The sequence below is a fragment of the Triturus cristatus genome, chromosome 6 (genome assembly GCF_964204655.1).
Source record: "Triturus cristatus chromosome 6, aTriCri1.1, whole genome shotgun sequence".
Classification (NCBI taxonomy): domain Eukaryota; kingdom Metazoa; phylum Chordata; class Amphibia; order Caudata; family Salamandridae; genus Triturus; species Triturus cristatus.
In genome coordinates this window covers 1,794,871,383-1,794,887,591 of record NC_140589.1, presented here as the reverse complement: position 1 = coordinate 1,794,887,591, position 16,209 = coordinate 1,794,871,383, and the positions used below count along the sequence as shown (strand labels likewise).

The 16,209-nt window shown below is 40.0% G+C and overlaps 1 protein-coding gene across 1 annotated transcript in view; it reads left to right on the top strand.

The window, feature by feature from the left end:
- Positions 1–16,209, top strand: part of LOC146822020 (cysteine-rich secretory protein 2-like) — a 119,290-nt gene that overhangs the window by 52,305 nt on the left and 50,776 nt on the right. Inside the window, exon 5 of the mRNA XM_085613121.1 lies at positions 12,998–13,143. Coding sequence (XP_085469247.1) covers positions 12,998–13,143 — 146 coding nt within the window. The remainder of the gene's footprint in view (positions 1–12,997; positions 13,144–16,209) is intronic.

The following is a 16,209-nucleotide window of genomic DNA, read 5'->3' as shown; positions in this document are numbered from 1 at the left end:
GCAATCTTGGAAAAGCCTAGTTTCATTATGGCAATTGAACAGACTGAGATTGACATAAAGGTCTCTAACACTGTTGCTATCTGGTTGCCAGACATTAAAAAAAAGGGTGGAGGGTTGATTAGAATGAATATCTACCCGCACCTGTTTTGAGGGGGAAAACTGCATTGCTTAATAAACAGTTTGAAGGACAACCTGGCAACAAATTAAGCTCTCTTTTCCTTCAATGCTGTTGCTGTTGGGGGTGGGGAGGAAAGGACTGGAATGTAGGATTAATAGAGTAAACTGAAATAGATATTAGGGTTGAGGCTATGAAGGATTCCTTTTTTCTTCCACTTTTTTGGCTTTTATATAAATCATATTATATAGGATACATTTTGATGCAGTTGTGGAAGGAGTTTCATCTTTGTGTTTTTAATGGCTGCTTTGAATCTAATAGACCAGCAGATCATATATTTTTAGATGTAGTAGTTACTGCCTAATTGATTTCCATGCTAATATCTATGAGGACTTTATCAACTTTAGGGATTGTAAACTCCTACCATGGACACAAGTGGCTATTTCACCATCTTTATTGCTTGATGGTAGTAAACTGCTCTTAAGTAGTAGCAGCTTTGTAGATAAGCAGCTGTCAAAGAAGGGAAGATACAATGTACAGACAAAAATTATAGCAACAATCATCAGATTGCTCCTGATAACAATTTTGATTTTAAAACTGATGATTAAATTCTGAATGTGTTAATTATTGATGAATTATGTTTTGGTCAACTAAGCCATTTTGATCCATCCAGGCTTGTTGAAGACTGTCTGAAATGTAAACACTTTCTGCAAACACCTCTTCATGACTGGCAAAGAGAACATTCTGACAAGCATCCCTCAATGTAGGAATACAAATAATGTTAATTATATCATTGGAATTTAATAGAGGATGTGATTCAGTAGCCTGTTGAGGGTTTTTGTTTACTGATTGCACAAGGTACTTTGAATGTTTTACCCACCCCTGACTCTGATATCCCAGAAAGTATCTGGGCTGAATATGTAGCTAAGCCTTTTGCAGGAAATATGCCTGATGGTTCAACAGTGCTACAAGAGGTTGTATGTCAGAATTTCATAGTCACACATACTGACCTACAAACTGTAGAATATTGACTACCACTTTGTCATTAAGGTAGGTATGTAAAGATCATTAGAGATTTACTATTCTTAACTCCACATCTATCTACTTTAAAGATGCATATATCTTTATTGAATGTAGATGTGAAGTTAAGAATACTAATTGCATTAACGACTTAGTGGTAGCTGGTATTCTGTAGTTGACATTTTTGTAGGGTGATATGAATAACTCAGTATTCTGGTAGTACAACAACCTACATCTGGATGATAATTTGTTAAAACATTTGACAAATGATATAACAAAAAATAATGAAGTTTCTCAAATCTAGTTATGCTTCTAACGCAAACTGAATAATCAGCATTGTGATACAGTATCTTCAAAGTTGGTGGGATTGTTGTTCCTTTATTTAAGTCCATTGTGACTGCTTAGCTCCACCTTGGAGGGTTTGCATTATAAGACCTCTATTTAAAATAAAAGGAAGTTGTAAGTCATAACAAAAAAATTCAGGCCACATCTTGTTTACAGTCTTGGAGTATGTTTCCTGCTCCTTCAGGGGACAGATTCAAGCTTTCTGCGCCTGCTTCTGTACTTTCCTCTTGATGGTGCACATAACTTCTTGAAGTCAAAAGGTGAATTCTTATGCCTGTTTTCAGACAGCCAGCTCACGTTTAGAAGTAGTGACAGGTAAGGACCAACCAAGTAACCCCCTAGATTCAAAGCCAGCTTCCTCAAATGTGCAGTCACTCCGATGTCCTTGGTGAACGTAGGCATCCCATATTATCCCCTGTAATCTTTTTCTGCCTGGACATCTGCAAAGCAGTCTGTGTCCTTTTTTGTCAGAGCTGGACATATGAAGAGGCAGGTGAACAGGCAGAACACCCTTTTTGAAAACGTTTTTTGCAGTGGCCTTGTCCTTTGCCACATTTTTATGTTCATGAGTCTATATATTGATCTACTGAAATGAAAGGGAGTTCCTATCAGACACAAAAATGGTATACAATGGCTGATACAGGGAGGGGTCACAGGAGAAAGAACTGCAGAAGGAAATGCAGGAAAGGGAAGCTGCCTATTTGATACCTGTTGCCTCTGTCCAGCCCAACCCACTTTTTATGAAGAAAAGACTGATATCAACACTGAATCTGCTGTTAGGTGTGATCCAGGAGAAGTGGTGTAAATGTTACATTCATTCACAATGTCCTCATTACACCATAAACTAAATTTAGATTATTTACTATACCAGAGAGTTTGGGACTATAGAAAGTCTATAACCACTCACAAACATAAGGTCCTCCGATAGATCCTTGTATGAGGTAATAGGGACTCAGATAATTAGAGACAGATGCTATTACCTTCATGAGTACCTGTAATGAAGAAAATGCCTAACTAACAACAATAGTCAAAAATATGTATCATGTCAATAGTACATTTCAAAATAAAGACAAACTCTGTATACTTATCTAGGTACTTTTATCTAAATCATCAAAATATGAATGCTCAATACACAAAACAATGTAAGATTGTCAATTCTTTTGTTATTTCAAATGTTACAGGTAAAATCACAATAAGAGATACAGTTCTTGGTAAATACATCATAAAATCAATAGCTAGCATGAGAGGAGAGAAAGAGAGACAAAATATATATATATTGCACTATCAATATGCAATTCAAGATTCATATGAACCTAGGATCAATGAGCTAATGAACAGTGAGCAATAGTCAGAAAAAGCCAACCCTTCGGCCGAAAAGGTATAGCTTGAGCAACATCACCAGCCAATGAAGTGCAACATATCAGGATAGTTCAGTTCAGGGGAAATTCAAAGTTTGGACTGACAGTATGTCATGCACAGGATTGCAAGGATATAGCCAGCCAGAGGAGCATTGAGAGTGCAGCAGCAATAAGATCTCCCACTTGTGCTTTTCCCACGGAATAATCTACACCCCAAGATGCTCAGAATTTCAATCTCCAACAGTTTTTTTTTCACAGTTTACACAATTCTATTGGTTAGGATCCATGAAGTGATCATTCTCCAGCCTAAATAATCCTTAAGTTCAAGAATGTTTTTATTGATACGAGTAAAGGTGTCTGTACATAGTACATAGTCTTAAACCCATATCATTACATTAGAAGACTGCTACAATCAATTTACATGAATCGGACTTACTAATCAAAAATAAACAGAACAAATCAATATAAGTAAAACATGATTATCAATAGACTATAGAAATTCTTAGGAACATTTGCGGGAGTCAAGGAGGTTTAAGAACTTCTTGCTGAGATGGCTGTAGCTGGGAACAACGTTTGGCACTTACATCGAGAAATATTGTAACGGGCGACCACAAATCTAAACATTTTGTTGCCATGTGTATAGGGTATACAAAGGAGGTTTCTAACCTATGATTATGGCAAACAGCATACCACCAGGCCTTATAAGACATTTTTGTGGAGTCTTTCCAATTTATGGTAATTTGCTGAAGAGCAACCGCTAATAACAAATCAATAATTTTGACATTGAGCGTAACATTTTCCGAAATAGATGAGAGACTTCCTAAGAAGATAAGAATAAAGCAAAGAGGAAATTTAGTTTAAAAAACCAGGTTCATTTGGGACCATACTTGTTTCCAGAAGTTATGAACAGATGGACAGGAGAATAATATATGAAATAAATCAGCATTAGAGGATGAACACATCTAGCAAGTATCTGGTACAGTCGTAAACCTTTTACTCAAAGCACTCGGTGTTAGCAAAAGTTTATTGTATATGAAAAACAATGTTTGCGTTATGTTAGCTGCTCTGGAAGCATCTTGATCCATATGTTCTTCCATTGAGACAATGGCCAAGATGTCATAAAATCACGTTCCCATGCCTCTTCTATTTTAGATTTCTGCCTGACAATATCGTTACCTTGTAAGTAGCTGTATATGGTGGAAGCTTTGGATATGTTTTTTTAACAAAGTGTGAAGTTGTGAAGAGGTGTCCAAAGTGATAGGAATATCAGGTGTAGTAGGCAGTTGGATGTATGTATCCATCACAGCTTTCTTGAGTAGATTATATTTATGATTAAATGAGGCGGGCAAATTAAATAATTGGCTGAGTGAAGAAAAGGGTAAAAAGTCTGATTGTGAGAATAACTGCTGGACCCATAGTATTCCCTTTTGTCTCCAGGTCTTCCAGCAGAAGGGCTTATTCCGAATAAGCAAGTTTTTATTGTGCCAAATTGTTGAATTAAGGAAGGAATTTTTAGTATTGTGAGTAGAAGGATAAATTGACTCAAGAAGTTTGGAGGTCAATTTAATTATGGGAATGGAGAGGGCCTGTGGTTTATGTGAGAAGGAAAGATACTCATGAAAGGAAAAGGGAGATAAAAAAAGATGCTCAATTGAGGTCCATAAAGGGCAATCTACTTTGGAATCAAGCAACCAAAGAGAAGCCTGACACAAAAGAAATGCTTTCTGATATGCCTGAAAGTTGGGAAAATTAACTCCACCTTCTGTTTTAGGGCGTGTTAGTTTTAGCATGGACATTCGGGGCTTCTTATTGTTCCATAGAAAAGAAGAAAGGATGGAGGTAACTTTCTTATATAATTTAGCGGGAATGGGGACTAGAATATTAGAAATAGTATATAAAACTATGAGCGATAGCATCATTTTTATAGTGTCTAAACGGCCCCACCGGGACAAGTAAAGGGGATGCCATATAGTGGTTAGGTCTGAGATCTTTTGAATGCATTTGTTCAAGCATTATGCTACTGTTTCTGAGATTGAAGAAGTGATGTGTAATCCTAGATATTTAATATGATTAGGACTCCATGTAAAATTGGAGGCGCTAAAATCGGATTTAAAAGTGTATTTGGGTAAGGGCAAAATCTCACATTTGTCATTATTCAGTTTGTAGCCAGAAATAAGGGAGTATGACTTCACTTCAGCTAAGAAGGCAGGAATTGAGTCATCTGGTTTTGGCATAAAAAGCAGAATATCATCGGCGTATGCTGTAATTTTAATATGGGAATTTAATGTTTGGAAACCATGTAAATTTGGTTTTTGACATCATTTAGAAAGAAAAGGTACCAAAGCCAAATTGAATAGGAAGGAAGAAAAAGGGCATCCTTGACGCACACCTCTGCCTAAATCGAATAGTGCGGAGATCAAACCATTGGTGCAAACTGCAGCGCGAGGGTTAGAATAAAGGAGAGATATTAAGGATATAAATTTAGGGCCGAAACTGAACCACCTGAGGGTATGAAACAAATAAGTCCATTCAACTCTATCAAATGCTTTTTCTGCGTCTAATGGTATTGCCGCAAGGGGTTGTTTTAGGTGGGAAGATTTAGATAAAACGTTAAAAAAAGTTGGGAATTATCTGTTATGACTCGTCCCTTAACAAAGCCAGATTGTTCTTTTCCCAACAATTTTGGAAAATAGGAATCTAATCGTATAGCCAGCATATTGGAAAAGATTTTGTAGTCAATGTTAACCAGGGATATAGGCCTGTAATTTTTACAATATTTAGAATCTTTGCATTCCTTGGGAATAAGGCAAAGATGCGCTTCTGAAAAAGAGCCAGAGGAGCTATTTAAGGAGCAAAAGGAGTCAATTAGGGAGTGTATTTTGGGCAATAAGAGTTTGGAGAAATGGAGATAAAATTTGACGGTAAAACCATTCGGGCCCGGTGCTTTATCTTTTTTAAGGTGTTGAAGAGCCTTTAAGAGTTCTTGTTGTGTTAGGTCTGACTCCAAAGAAGACAAATCCAGAGGAGTAAGTTGGGGTTTTTGGATGTTAGAAAAGAAATGCGACAGGGAGTGGTCTGTGGGTTGTGTTTCGAATTTATATAATGATTTGTAAAAGAGAGAGAATTCATTCAAAATTTCAGTATCTTTAAAGTTTAAATCGGAGTTCTCATCATAGATAGATTTTTAATTTGTTGTGGCTAACTTTTAAATAGTTGGGCAGTATTTTTTCTGCTTTATTTTTACCCCCATAAAATTTTGCACTACGTTTTAACAAGTATAATGAGGCATCATCTGTCGATTTCTTGTTGAATTGCAATTTGGCATTTATAAGAGCTGCTAAACAAGCTTTCGAGTGAGAGGTGTAATAAGAGTGCTCCAGTCTATTAATGTCATGAAGAAGATCATTGGCAAGTTTACGCACATTTTTTCATTTCTTGGCTACAAAACCAATAATGAAGTCCCTTGCTGAGGCTTTAAAAACATCCCATATAATTGAGAACGGCATGGATTCTGTTTGATTTATTTCAAAATACTCATTAAAAAAAGTGGTGAAGGATGCTGTAAATTCTGGATTTAAAAGGAGAGCATTATTAAAACACCACTTTCTAGGAACAGTCATTTTAGGTAAGATGTCAAGGCGAATTGAGACAGGGGAATGGTCTGAAAGTAAAATGGGACCAATTTCTGCATACGAGAGAGTTTGCGAAATGTTATGAGAGACAAAAATATAATCAATTCTTGACTGAGTTTGGTGGGCTGGGGAGTCCAAAGTGTACTCTCTAGTGGACGAATTGCATAGACGCCAAACATCAAGAAGTTTATGCTGAACTATAGTATGAACAAAAGATTTATGAGGTTTATTGGGGACAAAAGAAAATTTGGAATTCCTGTCAATAAATGGGTCAAAAATCTGATTACAGTCACCAGCTAATATAAAATTATCTTCAATGCAATGGATAATTTGCTTGGCCATTGTAACCCAAAAAGAGGGTTCGCCACACGTAGGGGCATAGACATTGAGGAAAGAGACTGGAACACCCCTTAGTGACAATTTAACATTGAGCCATCTACCATCATCATCTGGCTCCTGCGACATGAGTGTAATTGGAAGTGATTTACCATCTCCCTGAGAAAAGAAAACTTCCCCTACCCAACCTCTCTTTAATTGTAATGATTTGACATCTGTAAGATGTGTTTCTTGCAAAAATACTATTTCCGCATGTAATTTACCTAAATGAGTTAAAACTCTCTGTCTTTTGATGGGAGAGTTTAATCCCCTAACGTTCCATGAAATCAGTTTTAATGACATAAATTATCAAAATCAAATTGATCTGGGAATACCAAGCAAAAATCCAATTCATGAACACAAGAATAGATAATGTAAAAGGAAAATAGAAGGAAGTGAATGGTTGATTCAATCCCATGACAGAATAAAATGGAAAAATCAGATAGCTGAAGCCGGGAGTGAAAGTCGAGTATAGCAGTACAAAAGAAGATAAGTAAAGTAGAGAACTGGTAAAAGGATAGAGAGATAATGATATTTAGAGTTGGAGTGACAAGTAGAGATGTGAGAATGAGAGAGTGAGAAGAGATAGAAATGAAGAAGACACCAAAATAGAGAAGAGTAAGAAAATGCAAGGCAAAAAAAAACAAAAGACAAAACGAATAACATACCTGCAAAAAGGGAACATGGATGTGGGGATGGGTGGATCCACTTGGAACAGACGAGACGTCTAATGAGGACTGGACTGAACTGGGGGAGGATCATGCCATAACGTAAACAAAACTGTGGAAGCAAAAAGTAGAATATTTAAAACTAGTTTATAGATTAAGGGATGAACATGAGAAGAACAACACCAAGTAACATAAACTAGGATTATCAAAGATAACACTGAACTGTAAATGTATTAAAGGTAAGTAACGGCATAAAACCTGCATTCAAAGACAAAATGGCATCTTATATATAAAGATTAGGACAGTCAAGTAATGTGTGAAGAGGAAGATCTTAAAGAATCCATTTGATCCGTCTTTTGCTAGTTGATGAAACTTTGCAAACGTACTGGACTTTCATATGTTGTTGTTCTGTTGTTATAAGTGACTTTAAATAGACATGGATGAAAAAGACCGTATCTGGCTCCCAGGAGCGGAGGTCGGGTCTCATGTCGAGGAAGGCTTTACTTCTGGCTGCAGTAACTTTTGAATAATCTTGTGCAAAGAATAATGTGGAATCAGACCAAGATATTTGTTGAATGGCTTTAGCGGCTGCCAGCACTTTCAACAAATCACTCCAGAAAGTAAAGGATGATTCCTCTTGGTCATTGTGGAAATGAAGCATTGGTGGAAACACGACCCAGTCTGTGGGCGCGTTGTATATTTAGTGTGGTGTCTTCCGGCAAATGTAGAATCTTGGGAAGGAAGGACTTGAAGAAAGTAATGGAGTCCGTACCTTCAGCCCCTTCTGCCAGGCCAGAAATGCGCATATTGTATCTCCTATTACAATTTTCAAGGTCTTTGACATGCTTATGGAGTGTGGAAACTTGAGAGTGTAAGAAAGTAACACTCTTGGTGGTGTCATTAAAGGAGGAAACATTTTGCTCTACTACTGTGAGTCTCGTATCAAGCTTTGACCAATTATCTGAAAGGATTTGCAGTTTGGAGTTGGTTTCTTCAACCAAGGGTCTGAGGGCTCTTATTTCCTGTAGTAAGAGCTCCAAAGAAACTGGAGAAGCCTGTTTGGATGGTGAAGGGGGATCCTTTTTCAAGCGTTTAACGTTTGACTTCCCTGGTGTTGGTAGTGTGGAGTCCATTCTTATGTTGCTGCTTTCTATATCCAGAAATCCTGAATTTTCCAGTTTGGTGAGCTCTGAGAAAACCGTTGAGTTCTTGACAAAAACGCATTTTGACTTTGATGCAATAAAGAGAGACCCCTTTGTTCTGTCCATCCACTCATAGGGTGAGTGAAATAGAGAAAGACTTGAAGGCGGGTTCAAAACTTAATGGTGCAAGAGCTAGCAGTTGAAGAAATAGGGTCAGCTTAAAAGTAAACACAACAAGACAAAACAATGTTTCCAAGATGAATTATTAGGTATATTACAGTCCAGGAGGTAATTGGAGACTCTTTACATCAAGAACCACAATAGCCGCTTTTGAAAAGTGGAATTTTATACTTCTTGGTGCGTCTTCATCCTCATATTAAATATATATTCACTGAAAAAACCATAGGTTTCAGGGGTGTTATAGTTAGCTGGACATTTCCCTCATACACAACCATTGAAATTCCCCCGTTATAGTTAGTTCAGCTAACTATAAACTCGCGCGCCTGCAATCCACTGCTGATGACGTCACATATTACATCACTGATGACATGGTCAGTGACATCACTCATGACATCACTGATAACATCTCAAGCGTGGGACCCCCTAAGCAGGTCTAGACGGTCAGAGTATTTCTACCCTGCCCCCTTTATATGTTTTAAACACCTATTCCACAGACTTCTTCAGCCTCGCTTCAACCGAGGCACAAAATGGCTGCCAACAGTTCCTGGTTTCAAATGTTGACAACCACTTGACAGCCAATTAGCATTCAGCGCGTGATCGGGAGGGTGCATGCAGGGTGCGCAGAGGGTGCGCTCACAGTGCGCATAGGGTGCGCGGATCCTCCGAGGCCATAGAGATATATGTACTTTTAACTGTAATTTTCTCAGGAACTACTCAAGAGATTGACACCATTTAAGCAAAAGGCACGAGTCTGAACTGCCAAATTTGGTGTAATTCAGTTCAGCAGTTCGGGCTGTAGCTGCGGCTAAAGGTCCTATGGGAAAATGCATGGGGAAAATGTGTTTTGGGACCCCCCTTTTTTCTCGGCCCCCGCTTGATGAATCACCCTGAGACTTTCAGGATAGGAGCGGACTGGGGCTGGCCAAAAGTTTGGAAAATTTCGAGAAGATTCGTCAACCGGCGCCAGACTTATTGGGAATAGAATAGAATGTTGCGGATTTCCTATGGAAAATAGGTCCTAACTATAACTACCTACTGGCGACCGCCAGTAGGTAATATAGCTCTTAAATCATGACGCAGAGGCAGGGAAGTAGTGAATGTAAAAGATGTGCCTCAATGAAACCTTAAGCAGAGTGAAAAGCACATGAAGCAGGTGCGCTCTTTGTAAGTCCTCAGATGATCATCATATTAAGCGCATTGGTATTCCACAAAATGGCGACCGCAACCGCATCTCTTCAGAACATGTCAAAAGGGGAGGTGAAACTGGGTTGCTGCATCGCTATGCATCCCTACTGGAGGGAGGTGTTGATACTATGCTGTGCAATAATGTCTGGGGCACTCTTTAGAGGAAGTCCATTTTCGCCACTTGTTATGAAAAGTAAGCGCTCGCAAAGCACTTCAGGTAAACAAAATGGCGGCCGTAATAGCGCGGTTTTGAAGTTGGGCGTATACCTTGAAATGCGGTCATCTATTGTTCCAAAAAGCAGCAGAAAAGCTCACATCCTTGTAAGTATCTTCTCTGACAGGGATTTCTCTGAGCAGCTTCCCGTGTAATGCCTTCTGAGCGTGTTTCCGCCCCGCCAGTCCGGGGAGTTTCACTCCAACGCCGCCATGTTCGCTGGGCGCCTAGCCACGCCCCCCATCCTAATTCATCCTGAACGTCTACAAAATAGTCTTTTGTTCAACTGCAAGATGTCAAGCCACCTTGGAAGTAGGAAACAATTGAAACGTCTCAATATACGCACGCTCCCTTCCACATTGGCTTTAATTCATAGAGAGACATACTCTAACCATAGGAAGGAAACTCTATGGATATGATGTGCACAACTAAAGCTAATAAATCAACAGTTTTTGGAAATAATGAATGACAAACTACATTCCTTCTGAGGCCTACGTTACAAAAAGAAAATAACACTAACCTTCGCAAAGAAATCATAATATCGTAGTTTTTCTAAGAATAAAAAACACTCTCATTAATAATGTATAAGAAAATAGAGAAAATGCACAAGAAAACGATATACTGAAATCATCATTTTATTTAAACTCATAAGTATAGTCTAGTTTTTGAATTATAGGTTTTCACTTTCTTAATATGCAAGAGAAAACATAATCAAAAACTTTTTACTTTAAGCATTTTTCATTATCAGATTTTCAACAATTCTACTTGTAAGACACTTAGTACATTCATTAAGTTTCTCGTTCGTTTCATAATTATTTCTCAAAACACTAGTTTTCAACCCTTCTGCATGCTTTTCATTGCAGCGTTTGATTACTAAATGTGTCGTGTCTTTTCTTGCACGTTTTCACGTTGCACTTTAGAAACTCCCACATTAATAATTTTCTACACTGTTAGATATGTTTATTAAAACACACTTAATGAGTAGACTTGATCAAGAAGAATTATTCTCAAATAATCATGCTCCATCAGGTGAGAGTAGGCCTGATTACTTGCCAAACCCCTTCATCCTGAGTTCCTCTTCTGACCTCCGCCTGGTTTACTTCACCCCGTTTATGGTGGGCCCTGAGGGAGAGGTGTTTTATAAATCCATATAAACTCAAAATTAAGAGGATAACTTAATAAAATACAGAAGGGGTCTGATCAGAACTTTGCTGAAAAGTTGGGTACATTTAATTAAGGGTTAACACTGTGGGAAGCCTAGGTGGTTGGAAGGCAAGCTATATCCTAGGCACTTGGGGAAAAAAAGAGCTAAAATATACAACTGAATCAGAAATCCTTAAAATGGAGAATTCCTGTAACACTGCTATGTCAAATCCATCTAGAGATTTAAGGAATGGATACACTGTCTTGAATTACTGGCTCTACAATTGGTTGAGAGAGAGAGAGACCTGCTATCCTCCAGAAACCAAGCATCTGGTGTTTTCATTCATGCACTGTTAGAAAGAAAATTAAATCAGGGAAATCAAGAAATCGAAAATATACAGTTCCTTGATATTAACACTGTCCTTTAGGAAATGTCCGTGGTTTTATGTACCGGACCCTTCATGCTTGCAGTGAAGTGCACACAGGATGCTGGGGACAGCGAATGAAAATAGGTGGATCTTTTATATTTTTATGTCGAGTGAGAGATCCCAAAAAAGCAGGGAAACATAAAAGTAGCAAGACAAAGAAGTCCGAAAATGTTGGATATCATAAAGAGGAGTTGTTTTATTAGGCAAAGTAGGTCCCACAAAATCAGAAAAGTCCACTGGTCCATAATTACTTCACTGGCTGAGGAGGCTCATTTGCAGCAGAAAGAGACAGCGCCACATTTGAGGAGGAAATACACACGTGAGGTACGAGGATATTTCTGTATTATTGAGCCAGATGGCGCAATGTCAGCTTTAAAATAAGATGCAATAATATATTGTATTGGTCACGGAGCTGACTTTTGAAACTACTTTGCTCTGTATTCCATCAAATTCTGCTTCTGTACCTAAGTCAATGGTTTCAACAAACAGAGATGGTTGCAGAAGCAACCTTTGCACAGCTGATTCTCATGGGTGTTGATGTGTAACAAGTCCCCTAAGAACCACACCCACCAAAGATGCTAATGGCTGATGAAGCAGCCTGCATATAGGCACTGGAGGATTTTAATACCTAAGATGAGAAAATGTGCAATTCAATTGACTCCATTAATTACAGGTATGTCAGATGTCTCCGTGGAGCCTGGGTCAAAAATGTCGTTCTGTGCTGACAAGCCAGTGTCTAATGCTTTAAGCCATGTTAAATGCTAGGAAGAGGCAGTATCCATAAATAGACCTTGCAGCAATAAAGCAGGGCCTTGAAAAAGCGAAGTGACCAGTGAACATGGGCCCCTGTAACGGCCTGACTTATTAATTGTAAACTGTTAAAAGAGGCCCTATCGAGTACCCTTTGAAGTTGATAGAAATCGTATAATCCACTCAGACCCATTCTATGAATACAATCCAAGCTTTCAGGTAATTGTAAGAAGGCACAGGCTGTGACGTATGAATGCCATTCCTACTGGTTCCTGTTTCAGCCCTATATGGCCGGCCCCATTTTGCTGGAAAATCTATTTTTCTACCTACATTGAGCAATGCATTGTTTACATCAATTACATCAAATTTTGAATGTAAAATGTACATTGGTAGTGGTAGTTGAGGTAACTGTACGTGTTTTTATTAACGTGTCATGTTTCAGCTACCGCATGTGGGGAGAACTTATATAAGTCAACAAAACCGCAGCCGTGGGAGCATATTATTCAAGCCTGGTTCAACGAGAACAAGAATTTCAAGTATGGCACTGGTGCAATAAACCCAGATAAGATGGTTGGACATTACACCCAGGTATGCAGACCTTGTGCTCTTTATTTGCTTCTCTATTGGAGTAACTTTGATCTGTTCTTTCCTCAGAAATAAATGTAAGCCAGATTGACTATGGACGCGTGCTTAGTATTTCAATGTTTTCAACAGTTAATATTGGCACTATATTCTGTATTGCTTTAAAAACTCACAATAATACAATACAAAAATACATATAGTTAATTTGTTTTAAAAAAAAATTGCCAGGGACCTCATCAAGATGCCACTGCAGCTTGCACCACTCACTGTCCCCGCCAGTGCCGCCAGTGCCTGTAACAACACAACTATTAACCATCACACTCCTACAGGTGTGCTAATTCAGACTATTCCAGATCTCCAAAGCTAAAATAAGGGCTTGAGCAGCATGTATTAGTCCTTTTTTATTGTATTTTGAATTAATAAACTACTGGTGTTGTTCTCATCTCCAAATTACACAAACAACACCACCATGTGTCAGGCTGTCATAAGTGCAGATGTTGACAATTAAGTGCCAGTGCTGAGCACCTGAAACCACTAGCTCAAATTAAGCACTGCATATAATAGTGTTTAAGGCACACAGTTTCAGAACACAGGGAGAACTCTGTGTATGTCAGTGCATATTATTATGGAACAGCACACCATTTATCATTGGTGTTTCTGATTCATTAAAAGCCTAACAGAGAACCACTCGAGGGTTGTCTGTGGAAGAGGTGTATGTTGAACCAGACTAATAAAAAGTGTGCACAAGATTTGGCTTGACAGTGCCAGTGCTTAATTGGAGCAGGTTGATGGGGTGGGAGCCACCGCCACTTATTTTTCCGTGTCGAACATTTACTGAAAGCGGTAGATGGAAAAAAACGCAAGCCAGAAAGACACAAGAAGAGAAAGATGGAAAAAACTTTGCAAAGGTAGAAAGCAGGATTCTGCAAGAGTGAGATAAAAGAACAGGGAGTGTCTGGTGGTGGATTGAAGAGGCATGAAGTGGATTGAAATCTTGCATACTTGGTATTAGGTTTGCCGATGTTTCATTGCACCAGCTGCAGGCCTATGAGCAGAGAAGAGCTCCACCACTGGCACTCTGGTGCAGATTTACAAGCCCCTTGTGCCACTGGTACGTCACCTTTTGTGTCGTACCGGTGGTGCATTTTCCTGCTCCAAATTTACAAGGACAGGAATAGCCACCCTGCGTGACTTTTCTTGTCCTAAATATGGCCCCTTTGCACGCAGCACTTTGCGTGAAAGGGGTGTTCCATGGGTGTTGCTGTGGATGTTCCCACGCAACACCCATGGAACAAGACACATTTCCAGAATGACGAGGAATCGTAAATCTGGAAATGCGTGTGAATGCTACGCCTCTGCAGGAGAGGCTTAGGGAGGCGCAATGAGGAGAAATGTAGTAATTTCTCCTCATTTTCTTTTCCTCTTTCTATGTGTGCTGCAGAGCCTCTAATGATTGTTTTTTGTTCAGGAAGGGTTTCCTTCCTGCACATAAACAATCATTGAAACAATGACGTTTTTCAACTTTTATGTGTGCTATTGCAGCACACATAGAAGTTGAAAAGCCGCATTTCAGATTGTCTTTGTGCAGGAAGGAAACCCTTCCTGAACAAAAGCAATCTCCCCACGACGCAGCCATCCTTGCCCCAATGTGCAAGGATGCCTGCACCGGCACATGGCAGCAGTTTGTGCGCCAGCGCAGGGGGAAGCACAGAGATTGTAGTAAATATGTCGCATCCCTGTGTTTTGAAAGTGACTCAGGACGGTGCAGCCAAATGGCTTGTGTTTGGCACTGAGTCACTTCCATTGTAAATCTGCCCCTCTAAATCTAAGAAAATTATCATAGAGCAACCGATAGCCAGTACTGTAATCCCGTGTAAAAAGCAGTCTTCTTTGACAAGAATTACTAGATTTATAATCAGAACAAGAAATCTTGTTGACTCACTGCATAATAAATTCCAATCTGAACTTGGGTAAGACAATTACATTTGCCAATAAACATCTATTCAATTGATACATATTTATTGTGGAGATAGTGATGTGGAAGGGAGGCGGGGGGGTTCATTGTTCTCTCGGCCTGCCCTTACGGGCCTTAGGAAATTGGGTTACTGGTTGGGGGGGGGATTTTATTCAGGGTGAAACATGAGCAAACTAGGCCTTGGTGGAGTTTGCGAAGTTCTGCTATGCAGAACTCTGCCAGTGACCCAAAATCTCCGCCACGCTAAGCGGAGTTCCGCCAGCGGGCGGAATACGAGTAGCCATTCTCCTGTTATAATTGCAATTAGAAAAATGTAGAACTCAAAGCTGGTGCACTTACTTATTTATGTTCATCCTGCGGCGGAGGGATGCCCCCAGGGCCCTGTTGGTGCTGGTACTGCTGGTTGTAAAGGTTCTGCTTCTGGTTCTGGATGGACCTCAGAGAAGCCAAAAGCATTGTTTGCCGAGAGCAGCTGCAGCTCCTCTGAGTAGAGCTGCAGCAGTGTGTGTGGCTAAGCCAGCTCGGGCCCTGCCTGTGCTGCTGTGGGGAAGCCGGAGAAGCTGAGGCTGGGAATACGGCTAGCGGGGTGATCAGGTTGCCCAGCTCATGGTGACCTGCCAAGAAGCCGAAGGCATTGTTGGCAGAGAGAAGTTGCAGCTCCTTTCTATAGAGCTGCGACAGCAGGGGCGGCAGCATGTGAGGCTGGGCTGGTTCGCACCCAGCCCAGGCCATGGTGGGGAAGCCGTAGAAGCTGAGGCTGGAGGCACAGAGGCTAGCCGTAGCCCCTCTGCTGGGTGCTGCTGAAGTCTCCGCGAGAAGGAGAGGCTGGCTCGGCCTGGTGCCTTTCCTCGGCAATGTGGATGAAGTGGCAGCACGACCTGTAGTGGCATAGCCCACTGTGTCAAAAAAATGCCACACCTCCACCATTTTGTACTTGGGGTGACGTGTGAGGCTGTGCAGCTCATGGTAGTGGCACAGCTCCAAGTCAAGTTGATCTACGCCACCTGCAGCCATGTGTGTCTTGCTCTTCTGAACAGCAGGACTTCTGGTGTCTGTGTCAGTGTGAAGGGTGAGGGCCAGCCTGTGCCGGTAAACTC